Here is a 14,849-nt window from a genome sequence, read left to right on the forward strand (position 1 = left end):
TATGTGTGCCTGTGCTTGGAACACATCAATATGCCGATATGGAGTGTGTGCTGGTGTGTGCTGCTGTGATATAACAGTTGCCTGCGGGGGCCATGTGCATTTTCTTTGTGGTTGTGTGTGAATCCAAACTATGATATAACAGTAGCCAACACAGGCCTTTGAGGTGATCAATTACAGTACGGGGAGGTTGTGCTCTGGCTTTAACCTTGTTTCGCTCTGACCTATTTATATAATTACAATTGATTTCCAGTTTTCCATGTGTGTGCGCACGTTTGTGTTGCAGAACTGCAGATATTCTTTCATTGTACAGTGTAGGCTTAAGCCTTTTATTGTGACACTAACCCTGTAGACATAGGAATCAAGTTTACTAGTCATGGAGTTAGTCTTACAGTAAGTTATTTATCTTGTTAACCATCTCTGAAGGTACGATGGGAGAAAGCTGGGTGCTGTTTGTTGAAATTCTGCTTTAATTATTTTTCTCTTTAACAATATATTTCATCCAACAGTGAAATTCTTGGTAAGATTCTGAAATTTGACAACCCGACCCACACAGAAACACAAGCTGTCCGTTCTCTTGGTATACCCATGCTTGATGTGACAGAAAGAGCGTCTATAGAGCCGCATACAGTATCTGTAGGAGCTGTCACCATCTCTCTCTCTCTCTCTCTCTCTCTCTCTCTCTCTCTCTCTCTCTGTTGCTCTCTCTCTCTCTGTAGTAAAAAACGGATGGGGTCAGAGAGCTGTGATGGGGGTCAACAGCAATCTGTCACTGTCCCTCCCTGCTGAGAGAGAGAACAAGTGAATGAGAGAGAGAGTGAGTGAATGCGGAGGGTGCCATAGGAACAGTAAGGAAAGGAGGACAGAATAGAGAGACTTCCCATTATAAAACAAAAATAAATAAATCACAGAACATAGCGTACTCAGCAGAACAGCAAAAAGCTGAAGAATGTTGGCCTCATAATTAGAAGTCTGGTTGAATCTCATGAGTCACTTGTGATAAATTTGCTCTTGTATTATCTTTTACAGTGGATTTATTTTTCTCTTGTGGCCCAAAGGTGCAAAGGTTTTTTTTTGTTGTTTTTTTTCACCCTGTTCTTCAGCTACTAGCCTTCCAACCCAAAGTAGCCTATCTTTTGCTTGGGCTGCTTAAGCCAATAACTTTAGATGATATTATATTATCTATTATATTATAATCTGGAGACCTGCTGTAATCGCCCCATGCTTTGAAAAGCATTGATCTAAAATCTCTAGGCAGTAAGCTTAAAAAAGAAAAAAGAATGAAACCAACATTTAAAAAAAAAAAAAGAAACAGAATTTTGATATCAGACACCAAGCCTTTAAACTGTGTCCACAAGGAACATTCGACAGCAAGTGCCTGTTTGTTTGAACGTTTGTGTTTCTGTGCATGTGTGTGTATGCGCTTTTCTCGGCCCCATTGAAATTGCGCCGTGTGTGTGTGTGTTTTTGCCTTTGTGTGTCCCGGTAACTGCGTGTTCATTTATCTCAGACATGGAGAATTTGTGTTGTTTGTGGCTACATTAATGAGCTTTGTTTCTACATAAAGAATGACAGATCGCCTGGAGTGATACAGGCTTCCTCTGTGTGTATGTGTGTGTGTGTGTATTTTGTGTGCACTTACTAGATTCTGTGCATGTGTGTTTATGTTCTTTGTGCATTTGACTATGCTGCATGTGTGTGTGTGTGTGTGTGTGTGTGAGTGTGAGACTACGTCAGTGTTCATAGCATGTCAACTATCCTAGTCAAATATTAATGTGAGTGAGTGCCAAGAGGCCTGTCACAGCAGCCATACAGTATCATATCTAAGCCCCCAGCGCTCAGCTATTTACCACACTGCATTTACTGTGACAATATATAGGACGCCTCACTATAGGGGATTATACACACTTCAATAGGCAGCTGACACTTAGACTTTAAATGTGTGTTTGTATGAGGAGGAGGCTCTGCCCTATGTGGCGTGTGTGTGTGCTTGTGTGTTGGTTTGAGGTTTCATGCGTATGTGTTTGGGTTTATGCGAGTTTGTGTGTGTGTGTGCGTGTGTCTGTGTGTTCTGTGCGCATATTATTTATATTCGTGCTCAGTTCCATAGGTGTACATTCATTTTATGCTTGACGGGTGGAGGTTTGTCCTGGGGGGGTCAGTGTGCGCTTGTGTTTTCTTGTAACATACGTGTGTGTGTGTGTGTGTGTGTCAGAATGCCAGTGCTCACCTCAATGTGCACAGGCATTATGTGTGTGTTCCATCGTTTGAAAAAGGCGTGAAAGCATAACCTTGCGCAGAGTGGACGAGATCATTTTTAATAATGTTCCTCAATGTCACTCTGTCAGATGAGTTTTCAAACCTTCCACCTCTCTCTCTCTCTCTCTCTCTCTCGCTTTTTTCTCTCTCCTTTCCTTCTTACCGCTTTTTTTCCTCTATCTCTTCTTTGTTCCCTCTCTGTAGGCATCTAGCATGTATTTGTTTGTGCTCAAAGCACTTGAAGGATATTGCTCTATGGAGAAGCGCAATATAAATCTCTCTAATTTGTCCTTCAAGACTACACACTGTACATAAAAGTAAGTCTTTTTCTTTTTTTCAAATTCTTTTTCAGCATCAATGTGCTGCTGCAGTGCGTCGTCTGTGGAAGGTGTGTGAAAATGGTTAAAGGTTGGCGGCCGTTGTGGGCATTTTTATTCATGAGAGCAATGGGAATTTACTGATAGGTATTTTCTGGCAGGAACAGTGGTGAGATATATTATAGTTTTTGGTTTTTAGTTTTAGGCTCTCACACTCCCATTAATGCATATACAGACACACGGTACATTGTGATATGCACATTCTCTCTCACACACACACACAGTGCAGTGTTGCTTGGAACAGGATACCTAACAGAATAATAATTTGATAGGAGGGTTGCAGTCTCATTATACATGTGGTGTCTCCTCTCTGCTCTCTAAAACTGAAAAACTGAACTCTAGCAATTACTGGAGGTACAGCTCTTTCTCCCTCTCTGTCTATACAATATATATAGATATATACATGAGGCACGCACACACACACACACACACACACATCTACAGTCTCTTGCCCCTGTTTTTCCCTCTCACTCCGGGCTCGGTCCCTTGGCTGTCTCCCTGGTTGGCTGTGACGGTTTGTTCCAGCAGTGGTTGGGCCAATAAAAAGAAAAGAATAACTGAAGCATGATTGCACTCTACCAAATAAGGGAAGTTCAGCCAAAGGCAAAAGGTTACAGTGTGCACAATCCTAACTCTGTGCCAGAGGCTGAGGTTATAGAGAACATGATCTGAACGCACTGCCAGACAGCCAAATGCAGCATTCACCAGGGTCATTCAGTGTTGAATACTGTATAGGCTGCAACACACACACTGTTACTGGGTTTTATAGTGGGCCATCATGGAGACTTTACTTATATACACACACACAGTACACACACACACACACACACACACACAAATGCAAATATATGGACTGGCTCTGCATACATATGGACATCGTCACAAATGAAGTCAAGCATGACACACACACACATCAGGCATGCACAAACACACGCTGAATGTCACAGGTCAGCCTCATGCTTAATGCAGCGCACACAGCAGCATCCAAACACATACACACATTCAATACTGATGAATGCTTCTTACTGGCATGCGCACACACTTTGTCACATCTTTTTACCTTTCTTTCTTTCTGTTTTGGATCTATGTAATTACCTGGCCGCCGATATCTTGTCCATGGTGGTGGTGTGTGTGTGTGTGTGTGTGTGTGTGTGAGTGAGTGCATGTGTGCACATGCAATCCACTATGATGGACAGTGTTCTCCTGATGTCATCACTTTGGCCTGCAGTAATGTGATCACCCCCCCACCACACACACACAAACGCACACACAGACTCACACGCGCACACACACACACACACACACACACACACACACACACACATTTGTTCATTGATTGGTGTGATGTAGAGTTTTTATTCCTAAAGGAATGCATGCGGAGTAACAGATCAATAGAGGCCACTCAGACATCTCCTGTGAGGGCCAGTATGCCATCAGTGAACACACACACACACACACACACACTATTGAACACACTCACTCATAGATACTGTACATGCAGGGAGAAATGCACACGCAGTATGTCTGTATGCGCACAGGCATTCACACACACTCAAACAAACTGTATGCACACAGGAATGCAACAATGCACTGCACACAACAGTGAACAGACACACACATGCACGTGTTCTCATGAACGTACACACACACACACCCACAGCTACACCACTAAAATTCAATTAGGCTCTCTGACACATATTCACCATTAGCCTGATAAATTATTCAGCACACATGTCCATTTTCCAGGCTGTGGGTCAGGTTTGTCTTTGAGTATGTCTGTGTGCTCGCATCTGTTTGTTGGGCCCAGAAGTCCCGGCAGATGTAGTGCTATTACCAGAAAACAACATTTGAGGGCATCAGTCCTCAATAAAAAATGCACATTTCAAGTTAGTCGCTAGATCATGAATGTAAACCAATGGCATGTCCTCACAAGTATTGTAATACAAATACTTGTGGTGTGCTGTGTGTGTGGGTGTGTATTAGCCGAGACCCCGTTGAGCAAAATGTCAAGTTGTTTGGTAACATGATGCCATTTTGATGATGAGAAGCAGGGGGTGGGCGATCTATCAGAGTTGATAAATGAGATTGGGAAGGAGAGAGAAGAAAGAAGAGAGAGAAGGAGGTGGGTGGCAGTTTGTCGGGGGGGGATGGGTGGGGCTCTCAGTAGGGTCCCTGCCCATGGAAGGGGCCCGGCCTGCTTTTAATCAAACCGACCACCTATTGACTGGCATAAAGAGCACTTATTTTATTATTTTATCTGTCTGATAGCATACGGTCAAGAGGGACAGAGACAATGGGGTAGAGATACAAGGGATGACATTTTGAGTATACAGGAGTATGCACAATGCCCTGTATTCATGGATATAAAAGATGTGTTCCTACCAAACTTGACTTAAACTAGCACTGTAAGTATGAAATTATAGGGAGAATGAACTCAACAATTTACTCCATGCACATAAATGTCCCATGATACTCATTACATTAGCAACCAACCCACTTTATTTTTTTTTTAGAGATTGGAATGCGGACACAGATGGCATGAAAAGACGTATCTGGCAGAATAAAGAGACAGAGAGCGTGAGAGACAAAATATCCTGAGATTAGACATCGCAGTAATTAGAAAATCTCAATCTTGACAATAAAGAAAGAGTTAGCCATTATACTCTAAGAGAACACACACACACATACACAGTCTTGCGGCAGCAGTTAATTGATACTTTAGGTTAAGCAATATAGTCCAGAGAAAATGTTTATTTGGAGAAGGGAGGAACAGTCAATAATTGATGAGATGGCCCATTTGGTTTTTTACAGCTAGTGTCAGAGCTTGAGGTGGCAATAGTGCTTTATAACCTAGCATGACATACTGTAATGTGCATGTGAGATAGAGATAGATAGATAGGTCGAGAGAGAGAGAGAGAGAGAGAGAGAGAGAGAGAGAGAGAAGGAATGAATGTATCTACAGTATGGTGGTATTAACTGCAGCATATATGGCCACAAAGCAAGACAAATGGCTTGTATTTGTTTGTGTGAAAGAGATCATCTATAGCATTTTGCTTGTGTCTGACGTGCTTCACGAATGTAAATCAATGTTTGTTTTTTTTACCTACAGACGCCTTTGAAAGTTGAATTTCCAGAGGAAGACAGCTTCCATGTTCGCATGCCTACATGCGTGCGCTTGTGTATGCATGCATGCTAATGTATGCATATGTGTGTATCCATGTGTGTGTCAGGGTGTGCACATATGCCTGCATGAGTGTGCGTGCTGGCCTCTGGCCTCTGTTGTCTGTCTGCCGGAGGGACGGTGCGCCCCAGGGGAGGAAGCAGGGGCTTTCCTGGACTGGGATGCTGTCACGGGAGATTGGCCAAGGGGAGATGGAGGATCAAGGTTTTCCCTGGCTTTTAGAGAGGCTTAGCCGGTAATATCACCGCTGTGGTGGGTCTCCAGTTCTGCATGGAATTCGGGGGTTCGACACTGTGGGAGCACACAGCAACCATGAGGAAGAACCATGAGGCTGTTGTGGCCAAAGGCAATAGTAGCTTGGTCTGGGCCATATATCTTATAATATTGATATTGTGATATGAGACTAGATATCGTCTGGGATTTTGGTTATTGTAAGATTGTGAAATAACTTAAATGTTACTTCTTTCTGGTATTAAAGGCAGCACTAGAGTAAAGTGACACAATTTTCTGAACTTATTAGCCTGTTCTGGCTGAGTAAAATGACCAATGATTGGCTTTACCTACTCATCATATCCATATTACTTATTACTGATTACACATTACTGATTACTAATGATCATTACTAATTTTCAAAATGTTGTGTGTAAGTATCTTATGAAAGCACAAACACTCATCCCCAAAATATCGGTATTCAGTCTAAAATATTGTGATGTTTGATTTTGTCAATATCACTCAGCCCTAATAGTAGCAGTAAATGCACCATTGAATCATATTATGCAAGACAAATATATTTCTAGAGTGTATTTCAGATTTTTTTACAGGCAGACATCATTTAGGTGGACTCTCTTCGAGTTGAATAGGCAGAGAAATCCTTTAGAGTGGGGCTGGGGAAGAGGGTGAAGGTGTGATAGAGGGAAGGAAGAGTGGATGTGGAGAAGCAAAAGGGGATAAACAGAGAGCAGTGTTGCTCAACTGGCTTCAACTCGGTCCTCTGTATCCCAGGTGGGTGCAGAGGCAACCAACCATTAGCTCCCAGTATACCCAAGCTGATGCCCATCATCTACCCTCTGGTTTTGTACGCCTGATTTGTCGAAGAAATACCAACTCTCCCCTGGATTTGTTTTTTTGGCTTTATTCCCACTTGACAACTGCTTCAGTTAGACGCTTCTCCACAGCGCTAAAATGAAGTGGAGGGTCTAGATAGTGAGACAGAGAAATAGAGAGGGGTGGGGGCAGTGGAGTGGTGACCCCGAGGCTGCTCAGGCGTGACGGCTCTATCCTGTTACCAATGTGAAGACTTGAAATGACAATCTCTCCTCCACCTCTGCTCAGATGTTGTCCTTCCTCCTCCTCCTCCTCCTCCACCGAGTGTCATTCTCCCTCGTTTTTGCTCCCTCTCCCTCCCGTCCTCCTCTTCTCCCTCTCATTTTCCTTCTCCTATTCCTACTCGTCCTTCCACCCTGTTCTCTACTTCTTCTTCTACTGTTCTCCTTTCTCTCTTCCTCTTTTTCTCCTGTTCTTCTGTCTTCCCACGTCTTAGTCCCACTCTTGTTTAACCCCAACCCTTGCTTTTATTTGGCATGGTGGTGGTACACTTAGTATCAAAGGCATGCACCTCTCTCTCTCTCTCTCTCTCTCTCTCACTCTCTGTCTTTTCCTTCCTCTCAAGTATCACTCCTTCACAGTTTTCTCTTTCTCATTCACTCTCTCACTCACTCTTTCTCTCTCTCTCTATCTCCCCCTCTCTGCCTCTTTCCGTAAATCACACAAGACAAAAAAAAACCATGCAAGACACTTTAATTAAATACCTTAAGACATATCAAATGGGCAATCCCTATCTTTTAGAGGTGAGCAGATAAATATTATATATATTGTTTTTCCCTGAAGTTGTCAGTGTTATATGGTTTATCCATATTGATGTGTTAATTGTTTTTGTGTGTTCGGCCGACATACCAAAATTGAAGTCAATTTACCTCCAGTTCACTTTCACAAAACATTTTGCCTAATAACTGATGACCCTTTCATTCAGTAAGCTCATCACAGATTTTTACATAGGAACATTTTATGGGAAATGTTCCCAGTTTCAAAATTTTTGAAGAAAACAGTTCTTTTTCTGAAACGACTGAACTGAGTGTGAACTGACCCTAACCCTGCTGCATGCTACTTACTTTGCAGTATACAGTATCAACTTTCAAAGATAGCCATTGCACTGTCCGGTCAGGGTTGGAGTCATCTGCCCCCTAGTGCGGTCTAAGGGAACTGCAGGACTGAAAAATAACTACTGCAACTCTCCACTCTAATAGAGAAAGATCAGACAGTGTGAGTCCCAGTGCAGGGACTGAAGATAAAGATCAAACTTGCTTATGATCTCGTGTGAACATTAAAAAATGAATGAATTTCCTCTTTCATACTAGATGTTTAAGTATTTGACCTAAATATAATGTATTATACATCAAGAGTATTTGCTAATATATGATATATGACTTATCTTAAGCCCCAACGGCACAATATCCCTCACTTTTTCCACATGTAATATAGGCATCTCAATCTATAACTTCTCTCTCTTATCTCGATGTGTGTGTGTGTGTGTGTGTGTGTAAGTGTGTGCATGTTCAGATTTGTACACGTGTGTGTGTTTGTTTGTGTATATGTGTATGTGTGTGTGTGTGTGTGTGTGTGTGTGTGTGTATGTTATCCGTGCACACAGGGCTGAAATTGAAAAGAACAGGGGTTCAGGGTCTACTTCATAATGCCAGGGCCCACTGGACTCCAGTGATCAATAAATCATTTCCAAACATTGCCGAGTGGAGACCACAGCTGTCTTAAGGGAGAACACAGACATTAGTGTGCGTGTGTGTGTGCACGTGGGTATGCGCGTGTTGGTGTGTAAAGGGGGTATGGTGTTGTAGTGTGTGTTTACATGTGTGTGTATTCGCGAGTATCTGTCCCTTTGTGTTTGTGGCGTTAAAACGGAATGGCATGGAATGGAGTAGTGGAATGTGTGTGTTTGTGTGTGTGTGTGTGTGTGTGTGCATGTACCAGTGCAGTGCAGTGTAGCATGGTCCAAAGCAGTGCAGTATAGTGCAATGGAGCATGTTTTAATGACAGAACACCCCACTGGCCAGGGGGTGACAGTTTATTACTGACACACACACACACACACACACACACACACACACACACACACACACCTACATACACACACACACACACTCAAGTAGATACTCACCCATTCTCTCCCTTTCTTTGTCTCTCTCACTCACACACACACACACACACACACACAACTAGAGCACACCTTTGTGTGGCGCACTGTGTGCAGTATGTGTAAAAAATGTTTGGTATTTGCCTGACTGTGTAAGTGTCTGTATGTGTGTGTTTGTGCATGCACACATGTGCCTGTGTATCTGCCTTGCACATTGAATGCACTGAATGCATGACCTCCTATGTCTTTGTGCTTGTGTCTTTGTGTGCAGCCCATACATTTTCCATGGGCTGGTAGGTGGCAGGTCTGTTGCAGAGTGGGCCACTTGGCTTTCATTGTTCTTTATCTGCCTTTACCTCTCCTCTCCTCTCCTCTCTTTTCCCCGCTCCTCTCCTCTCCTCTTTTCTCCTCTCCTCTTTTCCCCTCTCCTCTTTTCTCCTCTCCTCTCCTCTCCTGTCCTCTCCTCTGCTCTCCTCTCCTCTTTTCCCCTCTCCTCTCCTCTCCTCTCCTCTCCTCTCCTCTCCTCTTTTCCCCTCTCCTCTCCTCTCCTCTTTTCCCCTCTCCTCTCCTCTCCTCCTCTCTCCTCTCCTCTCCTCTCCTCTCCTCTCCTGCCAGAAACAGCCAGCCAGTCACTCAGTGCAGTGCTTGGGGCGGTGTGAGATATTGCCTGTGTGATGCTTTGTGACAGTGACGTTAATGGAAGCACTGTACATTTAACGACCTATATTTCCGGAAATTCCACTGCCGCTTCTTGCTACTCATGCACACACACACACACACACACCTGAAACTACACAGATCTATGGCTCAGATAAGCACACAATCAGTGCAGCAGAGTCTATTTGTGTGCACGGCGGTTTTCTTGACAAAAGATTATTAAGATTATTGGGTCATGCTCCTATGCGAGTGTATCCGTGTGCACACGCATCAAAGGGCATATGTCATTTAACTAGGCGTTACTGTCACTCAGCGGTGTGTGTGTGTTTTGGTGTGACACAACTGTCAGCGGCACGACAAAAGAGCAGGGGGAGTAGCAGAGCCGGGTGGCGATAAAAGAGGAACAGAATGAGGGCGAGAAAGAGAGAGAGAAAGGCGGGAAAGAGACACAGCGAAAGAGCAGGGAGAGAGAGAGAGAGAGACAAAGAGAGAAAGGGAGCATGTAAGTGAGAGAAAGAGAGAACGGGGATGGGAATGATGAGGGCAAAGCCGAATGAACAAGAGAATGAGAGAGACAATAAGAGAGAGAGAGAGAGAGAGAGAGACAGACAGACAGACAGAAAGATTGAGAGAGAGATTTGAGTTTGCAGAGGCAAGAGGAAAGAGTTGCAGAGAACGGCAGAGCATGCAAATGAGTGAGAGGACAGATGGAGACAGACAGAGGCAGAGAGAGAACAAGGGAATGAGACGGAGACAGAAAGATTCAGTAAATGAGGATTGTTCTCCTGTCCCCTCCTGGCTTTTTTGTTCACTCCTGCTCTTCATCCCTTGTGCCTCTCTGCTGCACCTGACAGAAACTGCAGCAATTAAACACAAAGCATGCCACAGCAATACAAATGGACTCCCATGTACACGCATAATCCCAGCAGTGTGTGTCTGTGTGTGTGTGCGTGTGTTCATGTGTGTGTGTTTCCTTTAATACGTGTGGTTTATTACTCAAGTGTTTGTGCGTGTGTGTTACCTGCCCACAGGTGCTCCCCATTATTAATGCATTCTTGTCAAAGGAGCTGGCTTTATGTCCTCCTTCGACTCTACCTTTTCTGTTTTTCACAATACAATGCCTGCATTAGCAAAGCAGTTGTATGGTAATCCATAATTGTAGAATTCCCTCTTTCTTCTATCTAATTGATTCCCAATAGTGAAGCAAGTGACAGCTGCTGCTTGCAGTGAGAGCTGTGCTCGTGTGCTGTAATTGAATCCCACGTGTTGCTTAACCTTTCCACTGCCAGTCTAGCTGATTAGCTGCTGTCAGTCAGGCATTGCCAAATAGAAAATGTACCTTATTAGTTCCAGTAACCAAAAATGCCACTTTTTTAAAACACACTGACACCATGATATGTGCGATTTAATTATACCATGCTCAGCCCCAATGACAAAAAGGATTGTTGTTGCTTTATTTCTGGAGACTGATTAATGCTGCAGTTCAATGAAACAAACCTCCCCTGCCTTAAAACTGCTGAGGGCTGCTGTCATTGTGTGCTAGATGCTCACCTATAGCTTCCTTTGTGTGACTGTAATTAGCATAGCAATTACTGGCGGTCCCCAAACAGGGCCAACACACTTCTCAAACGCATACACGATGAAGCACGTTGTACACATATTCCTGCACAAATACACGGGCTAGCGAAAGAGCACAGCAGACATGGGTTTGCACAGACATACACAAGCTTGTAAACACACACGCGGACACACACACACACACACAGTCAAATACAAATGGCTATCATTATGATTACTCTGGGATGCCACAGCCACAGTGGCAGATGTGGATAGCAGTCCCAACACACTGCAGGCACCGGACCTAAACAGTGGAGATCCTGTATGCACTGAGCATGTGTAATGTACTTTTGTGTGTGTGTGTGTGTGTGATGTTTGTCTTATATGTTTTAAGTGTGTATGAGTCTCTCAGCGCATGTGTGTCACCTCAAGACCCCCCCCCCCCCCCAACGCTCCCCTACTTCTCTTTACAGAGTAGTACTTCCAATTACTTCCATGCTAATGCTATGCTAATTTTGCGGATTAGCTAAGCAAATGTCAGCTAAGCAAATGTCAGCTTGCGCGCGACGCCGTTCTCCCTCCCCTCCTCAGCGAGAAACCAACCCCATCATCGGTTCCGCTGCCACTAACCTTTTCACACGGCAAATTGACAGGGAGTGGGAATGCTAATGACGAGTGAGATTGGTTTGGGTGAGAGAGAGAGAGAGAGAGAGTGTGTGGGGGGGGTGGCATGGGGGGGATACATGTGTGTGTAAGTGTGGACATGTGAGTGCTTTGGTGAACTGACGTGTGTAAATATTTTGGTAGTATGTATTGTGTTTAAAGTGTGTCTGGGAAGTGTGTGTGTGTGTGTGTGTGTGTGTGTGTGTGTGTGTGTGTGAAAGGCGACGGTCCCTTTGGGTGGTGCCATGCCATTGGCCTTTGGTATGGTTTTGACCAGGGCATGAACTCAACACTGACATTTACAAGGGCCTTACCCTGCTGTGTATGTGTGTGTGTGTGTGTGTGTGTGTGTGTGTGTGTGTGTGTGTGTGTGTGTGTGTGCGTGAATGTGTGTGTCCTGGTCATTCTGGCAGCAGGAGGGCTTTACACATTCCACTCTCTCCCTCAAGGACACACTTACACACACAGGGGAGGTTAAGGTGAGGGCGGCATGACTGCTGCTGGTGTATTTGTCAGCCACAGCGTGGGAGCAGAAGTGAAATGTTGTTAAAATAGATGTAAGAGAAAGCAACACACTGGTCTCTTTCTCTCTCACACGCTTATACTCACTCAAGTTCATCTTTGTAGATGGACAGAGAAGCAGAAAGAAAAGTGGTTATCATTTATAAAAGAAATGCTCTAAGATTTGAGGCACAATGTCTTCTAAGTAGCAATTAGGCTTGGGATTCCACGGTATCGAATATGGCTATCAGTAATAGCCTATTCTAGGCTATTAGTAATGGCCTAGAAATTGAATGTAATTTAGAGGAAATAAAATAAAATACAAAAAAAAAAATGGAAAGAACCCCCCTGTGTGTTATTATTGAAATTAAATGGCATATGATTTTATATTACTAATAAGATCTCTCTCTCTTTTATTTTTTTATTCATACATTTTCCTCAGGAGCAGAGGGAGAGGTGTGTGTCCTGTCTGACCAGGCTCCAGTGGTGGTGCGGAGACTCGTAGAGGCAGTAGAGAGACATGGTAAGAAGACACGTACTCACAAACACACACATGTAAAATTAATGTATTTGTTTGAATACTCAGGAATACCACTCACTTTAACAATCCCACCATCCCGCCGGTGGGTCTGTCATTACAAACACATGTTGTGCAGCCAAGCTTTGTTCAAACTTCAAGCTTCTTGTCAAGCTCCCAAGGTTTCCAAAGATACCAGATATGTCATGCTGAATTATAGGGAAATGTGTATAAAATGATGCACAAGACATCTAGATTTTTTCCATTTGATAGAATGGTGAAGCCATAAAAATGGTGTCATGGGTTTGAATATTTCAGTGAGGAGTCTTCCCTATTTTGATTATGGGAGACACCAAGAAAAGTGGGAATGTTCAGTAATGCATACCAAACTGTCCAAGGGTCAGGGAATAACATATTTGAAAGCTGACTTGATGTGATTTTCTCTCTCAACTATCTCTCTCTCTCTCTCTCTCTCTCTCTCTCTCTCTCTCTCTCTCTCTCTCTCTCTCTTCCTCTCTTTTTCTCATGCTCTTTTGTAGGTTTGGACAGTGAGTCCTTGTATCGAACCCCTCCAATCTCCAGTGGACCTGTAGAAATGAGGCAGGCTTTAGACACAGGTACACACACACACACACACACACACACACACACACACGCACAAGCAGTATTGCTTAGTTGACATGGTTAAACCTTTGTGGGATTCCCTTGTGTTGTACCACTGTGATTGCCTAGGAAATGAGCCACCTACTGTGACCATGCAGTGGGATTTAATAATAATTTGTAGGGAAGCTGAATTCTGTTTTGGATGGAAAACATGTTAGAAAATCTCATTTGTCACTAGAGGGAGCTGCCTGTATATCACATACATAAATTAATAAATGACAAAACCTGTGACATACAGTCACACAAAGTTTGAAATCAGACTCCTGTGATAATGTCATATGTCTTTCTCCTCTTTTTACTATCTGTCTGCATTGGGTTGATAAAGTACTGAGGGAGAAGGGACTGCCCAGTGACAATAAGACACACATTCACCTACCTGACCAAACCTGGTATAAAGACCATGGTCCTATGTAGGTAGATGGTTTGACTATTAGGGGTTAATTTCCTACTGGGGCCACTTACACAACGATGTATGCACTCAAGGTATTCGTTTGGTACTTTGGTACTAAAATGTTGTAAGACACTTTTTCAACACTGTTTGATAGGCATATAACCAAATCCATTGTCTGTATTTGGCCATGACCGGAAATTCTAACCAGATACACATTCTACACTGCAGGGACACACCATGCCCACATCCAGTTTACATCACAATTTTTATGCTTGCCAGCAGGGCAAGCTTGTGCATCTAGATCCCCCTAGATCTGCTGAAGTCACAAAGCGACTGTAGGATTTTTATTAGGTCCTTGTTGAACGGCTGTGGTAGTAACCTTTATAGGCCAGCTGATGGCCTCATGTAAGATCAGTCTTGAGACACAACAATGCATGACAAACACCATTGTAAAAAGACAATGGACAGAATGGATGTAGACATAGGCAAATGTTTGATACATCAAAATAATACATCACATATTTATCATGAAAGTCGTGAAGAGGTAGAAAAAAAGGAAATAGCAGGGATTTCTAATAGTCTTAGTAATGATAGGTTCTTCAAAACAATCACAGACTACTCAAACTTATTACAATCTCATCACAGATTTTTACCTTATATGCACAATCAGTTATCAGTATGCTTTATTAATAATGAAGATTGATCTAGCAACGACTCAAGCACCCTTTAATATTGCATATTCACACACTTCTTAGTACACATATACAATTATCATAATAAATGAGATTACATTTTGTGCCCAACCTATTAATCTTGTCACTCAGTAATTATGATCTTATCCAAGACTGTAAACAAATGGCTGCTAACATCCTTCTACTCCA

General features: G+C 43.2%; 1 protein-coding gene across 3 annotated transcripts in view; it reads left to right on the forward strand.

The window, feature by feature from the left end:
• The window catches only part of pik3r3b (phosphoinositide-3-kinase, regulatory subunit 3b (gamma)), a 170,836-nt gene that overhangs the window by 41,270 nt on the left and 114,717 nt on the right, over positions 1–14,849 (forward strand). The window contains exons 2-4 of one of the 3 annotated variants that reach the window (XM_071546147.1): positions 4,380–4,391; positions 12,840–12,920; positions 13,454–13,531. In XM_071546147.1, the coding sequence (XP_071402248.1) occupies positions 4,380–4,391; positions 12,840–12,920; positions 13,454–13,531 (171 nt within the window). The remainder of the gene's footprint in view (positions 1–4,379; positions 4,392–12,839; positions 12,921–13,453; positions 13,532–14,849) is intronic. The other 2 variants (XM_071546146.1, XM_071546145.1) reach the window with 2 other exon arrangements.

The sequence above is a fragment of the Centroberyx affinis genome, unplaced genomic scaffold, assembly GCF_046629955.1.
Source record: "Centroberyx affinis isolate AG114_WGS23_722 - 3 ecotype Tasmania unplaced genomic scaffold, CSIRO-AGI_Caff_v1 ptg005145l_1, whole genome shotgun sequence".
In the NCBI taxonomy this organism is placed as follows: domain Eukaryota; kingdom Metazoa; phylum Chordata; class Actinopteri; order Beryciformes; family Berycidae; genus Centroberyx; species Centroberyx affinis.